The sequence below is a fragment of the Ipomoea nil genome, unplaced genomic scaffold, assembly GCF_001879475.1.
Source record: "Ipomoea nil cultivar Tokyo-kokei standard unplaced genomic scaffold, Asagao_1.1 scaffold0805, whole genome shotgun sequence".
Lineage (NCBI taxonomy): Eukaryota > Viridiplantae > Streptophyta > Magnoliopsida > Solanales > Convolvulaceae > Ipomoea > Ipomoea nil.
Window position 1 is genome coordinate 3,553,369 of NW_017617233.1, and position 5,258 is coordinate 3,558,626.

The 5,258-nt window shown below is 38.4% G+C and overlaps 1 protein-coding gene across 1 annotated transcript; it reads left to right on the forward strand.

Moving 5' to 3' along the window:
- The first annotated feature begins 925 nt into the window (after positions 1–925).
- On the forward strand, positions 926–3,881 carry LOC109177852 (transcription factor SPATULA). The gene is made up of 8 exons (XM_019327325.1): positions 926–1,648; positions 1,749–1,853; positions 1,989–2,054; positions 2,159–2,224; positions 2,821–3,135; positions 3,221–3,290; positions 3,382–3,538; positions 3,617–3,881. The coding sequence occupies exons 1-8, from the start codon at positions 1,397–1,399 to the stop codon at positions 3,675–3,677; spliced, it is 1,092 nt and encodes a 363-aa protein (XP_019182870.1). The 5' UTR covers positions 926–1,396; the 3' UTR covers positions 3,678–3,881.
- The last annotated feature ends 1,377 nt before the right edge of the window (positions 3,882–5,258 follow it).

Sequence of the window (5,258 nt, forward strand, 5' to 3'; positions counted from 1 at the left end):
CTGGAAACTCTCTTTACTTTCTCATCCCCTTTTCCTCCCATATGAACAACCATTCAAATCTATTAACACCACCTATCAATTTAATGAAGTACAAAAGTTGTTAAATGTTATCTTTTTTCCTTTTTCACTTTTTGCCATATTACTTTTCCCTTTTCTTCTTTGGTTCGTTGGTCGGTAAGAAATTTGCAATCACTGGTTAGCAAAACAAAGCTTTCAACTTATTCTGAGTTAATTAATCACAAATCAAACTACATTATAAATTTTACAATTTAACATTAATCACACAATAGGCCGCTCTCTTAGAAAATCAATATCAAATTTGTACCTTTGTAATTACCAAGTTAACAAACTGACTAACTTGATTGAGATTGTACCAACTGTTCCTTATTATAAACTATTCATTCTTTCAAAAGGCTGAATCCCAATCCTAAGGGCCCCCCACACCTCGACCCGACAGAGCATTTTGGAGGATGTAAATCATGGTAACTCAACTGAACATAAAACACAGAGGCTAGACCTATGCTCACTGTGCACAAGGAACCCCCTCACTTTTAGAGGTTTCTCCCAACTGTTCCTTATTATAAACTATTCATTCTTCGAAAAGGCTGAACCCCAATCCTAAGGGCCCCCACACATCGACCCGACAGAGCATTTGGGAGGATGTAAATCATAGTAACTTAACTGAACATGAAACACAGAGGCTAGACCTGTGCTCACTGCGCACAAGGAACCCCTCACTTTGAGAGGTTGCTCCCAATTGTTCCTTATTATAAACTATTCATAAAAAGACCGTTTCACGGATCCGTGAAACTGGTTACAATGATTCCAGACGATCTTACACAAGTTTTTGCAGACATTTAGGAAATATATGTTAAAAAAAGGAAATATGAAATTTTGTATTGTAGCGTGCAAAGTTGGAAGAAAGTGGGATTGTACGTTCTCTGGAAGAGAGCATAGATGAAAGAAAAACTTTTTAGTGACTCTCACATGCGCCTTCTCCTTCACCTCTGTTCTGACTTCCATAGTTTTCATCCCACACGTCGTCTCAAAATTACTGCTCTACTGATTTGAGGCCTCTGATTTTTTGATATATTTCTTTTTGAGCAAAGTTTTCATTTCCCATTTTCCCACCTAAAAAAAAAAAAAAAAAAAAATTGGGACGACGACACAGATTTTAATTTAAGCTATAGGCTAGAAATAAGTGTTTTGGTGGCAGTTTGCAACATTGCTAGCAGAGTTGCAGAGATTAAAGGAGTGTGGTAATGGGGTTTTCCCGATAAAGCAGCACAGCGAAACCAATACGACCAAACTTTCATTTCCCCGAGAAAACCAAAAAAAAAAAGAAGAAAGAAAGCATATATCCCTTTGAAAATTTGGCCTTTCTGAGGAGTGAGTAATGGCGAATGCATATGCCACCGCACACTCTTCTTCTGAGCCTGATGATATCTTTGCTTTTGTCAATCAAATTCTGCTGCGTTCTTCCTCACACCCACAAGTTTTGCAAGAAACGCAACCTTACGCCGCCGTGGCCGACTCCTCCTCCGCCGGGTTTCTTCCTTCTCTGGGGTATTTACCGGCGGGGGATGTGCGTTCATCCTCTGTTGGGACTGCTGAGAACGAACCAGATCAGTATGATTGTGAAAGTGAGGTAAGTTAAATCTGACACAACTTCTGGGATGGGAACAATTTCTTTTTATTCTTATAATCTCTGCAACTTTTCTAGGTTTCTGCTTTTGTGTTGTGTGCAGGAGAACAGTGAAGCTGTGGTGGAAGAAGCATCAGCAGAAGGAGCAAGACCAACTCGAAACTCTAAGAGAAGCAGAGCAGCTGAGTTTCACAATTTGTCTGAAAAGGTTGGATCTTTTTCTTTTCTTCTTCTTCTTCTTCTTCTTCTTCTTTTTTCTTGTGTATTCTTGATGTTTATAATGGTTATGATATTTGTTTTAGTTGTGATTTGGGGTTGGGTATAATGTGGGATTTTGTTACAGAGGAGGAGGAGTAGGATCAATGAGAAAATGAAAGCACTGCAGAATCTAATACCAAACTCAAACAAGGTGAAATATATACTTCATTATCTTTCAAATCTTTAGTTCTGGTTTGTGTCTAAGAACATAAGGGTGGTTATGATTCACAAAAATCTAATCTGTTGTTTGGATAGACTGACAAGGCTTCCATGCTTGATGAAGCCATTGAATACCTTAAGCAGCTACAGCTCCAAGTGCAGGTGTGTTTTTCTTTGCTTTCTAGTGCAAATAAAATCTGCAAAAGGGTAAAATAAGATTAAAATCCAGCTTGAGTACATGTTATTTGAGATCCCAGGTGTCGGGCAAAGGCCTGAAAGGCCAAGTCCAGCACAATGTGACTAGCGGATTGTTCGGTAGATGCCTGAAGGGTCAAATCCAGCATAATGTGGCTAGGGAATTGTTCGGTAGATGCCTGAAGGGTCAAATCCAGCATATGTGGCTAGGGGATTGTTCGGTAAAGGCCTGAAGGGTCAAATCCAGCATATTGTGGCTAGGGTATTGTTTGGTAGATGTCTGAAGGGTCAAATCGAGCATAATGTAGCTAGGAAATTGTTGGGCAGACGCCTGGAGGGTCAAGTCCAACACCATGTGACTAGGAAATGTTGGGCGGAGGCCTGAAGGGCCAAGTCCAGCACCATATGGCTAGAGGATTGCTGGGCGGAGGTCTGAAGGGTCAAGTCCAGCACCTCATTTCGAAATGTGGCATTGGCTGCCCTTACGCTATTAGTTATAACTTTTGGCGTAGTGATAAGCGTTTGAATCTAACACTGGGCGACTTACATTTGGGTTGTTGTAGATGTTGACAATCAGAAATGGATTAAGCCTGTATCCTATGTGCATAAATGGAGTGCTGAACCAGAACCAATATCCCATTGTAGCAATGGGGGCTTACGGGGGAAACAGATCCCCGAATGCTAACATGGCTGGCGCGGTTCATATGAACCAAGATGGATTCCTGAATGCTATGTTCACCCCATCCAACAATGGTCCAATCCCAAAGCTCACATCTGTGGCAACTTTCTCCAATATCGTGAGCTCCGAAGCTTCAGCTGACATGGAACCAGCAATGCAGCCTCACCTTCACCCCTTCCAGCCTCCCATTTCTTTCAAGGTAACCTCAATCACTCTAGTCCCGAGCATTTCACAGCTATATATGAGATATTGCTAGCCAGTTTTATATTGTGTGCTTTACAAAGGAGAATTGTAGGGCAGGGATTTTGTCTCCTGAGCAAATGGATGGTTGTCATTCAAGAACAAAGCCAATAGGTGAGTCATGAGTGGCCTCATTCATTGCCTAGTTGACAACATTAGACCTTAATCTAATCTAACTAAACTACATTGTTCTCTCCTTGTATAGGAGAAAACACCACACCTTCAAATCCATTTGTTACTGAACTATCTGGCTTGAGAAATGACACATTTGAGTTCTGCTATCTGAGAAGAAACCAATCAGATGCTGCTTCTTATCCATCAAATGTGGACTGCTCCCTAGTTATTCCCCCGCAATCGTATAGGTAACCAACTAACCATGCCCCTTTGTCACTTGCCAAAACTTCGCTAATTCTTAACCTAATCTTGTTCTTTATTATCAGTGCAAAAGCGGGAACGAGTGCTTCTGCTGACAGCATCAAAACAGAGAGCAGCAATTTCTGAAACCTGTTTGCCTGGGCTATAAGCTAAGCTGATGGACCATTTTTACCAGACAGTAGCAGCATTGTAGCATTCTTGCTTTGAGCTTGTAACTTTCATTCTTGCTTGGGATGGTTGTTTAGATTTATTATGTAAAGAATGTATGCTTAGCTTTTGGGTTCAAACACCTGTTGTGTTTGTTGTTAACCAACAAATGAAATTGCTCCATAATATATCACATCATGGCACATACCAAAAAGGATAAATGAAGAGGTAATACCAACCAGTTGGTTCGATTGTTGACTTGGTAACAAAATGTTACAAGTTCGACACTCGGTCGAAGAGGTCTATTGGCCTTTTTAGTTTGAGCTTATCAGTTATGGGCAGATGGCTTACCCAATAAGAGGGAGGATATTGGATTTCAAGCCAACCCAATGAGTCCAATCCAATGAGATATTCATAAAGTTAAATAGAATGGTCCAACTAGTGGCTCAAAGGCAAATTGTACTGTGGACCGTAGTCCACAATGCATTGTGGTCCAGACATCAAATATACATTGCAGTTTCATTCAATACAACTAAAGTATCATTTTGATATAATTACAATTTTGTTGGACAATATGCACTCAAATATGTGAAATTGTTATTCAGTTTCATTTTGTATACACTGCAATTTCATTTCAACACAACTACAGTTTCAATTCAATTGCAGTTTCATTTGATAATATAATAAAAATAATACGTGAGACAGTGTCAATTTAGATACATTATAGTGTCTGTCGTTTTGGATCATGGTCCACAGTATAATTGCGGGTGGCTCAAACCCAAAGGTCCAGTTTATAAATGAGATAAATTGCGAGATATGATTTTTTGGTTCCGAACAATCTAACCCCTGCGTTGCACCCACCTGCACTTTTACCTGCAATTCAACGAATTTCAGAATTTATTACATAAAAGAAATGTAAAAGCCTGGACCATCTACCAAGAACAAAACAATCCTCCGCAGTGTCCACAATAGCAGGTCGGATGAAAAGAATATAAATAAATGAGAAAATGACATACTTATACAGTACAACCTGAATTAATAAAATATAGATTTAATATATCAGTTATTCTTGTATTTACTTTTAGTTATTTAATTGTTCATGAAATGACCATAATTTTTTTAATATCCATTAGATTAAGACGAAATTCAATAACTAAGACTATATAGTCTAATGGTATCTGGGTTGGATTTCCATTTGGAAGATTGTGAGTTCCAGCCTCAGATACTACATTGTAATGGGGTCAGTAGCATTCAAAACAAAGACGAAATTCAACAACAACAATATAATTAATAAAACAGTAGTTATACTGATTTTTAAAACAGTGGAGACGCATTATATTGATTTTTAAAAAAATTTGTAAATTTGTAAAACAGTAGTTATATTATGGACCATGGTCCATTATCTTGCAAGGTGAACTAGTCTAAAAAAAATACCTATATTGATTTTTAAAAAATTTGTAAAAAAAAAAAAAATTACATGTAAATAAAGTCATTATTTTAGGTACATAAATTTGATTTATACCAGTAATTCACTATTGTTGATGCTATGGAGTTCCCACC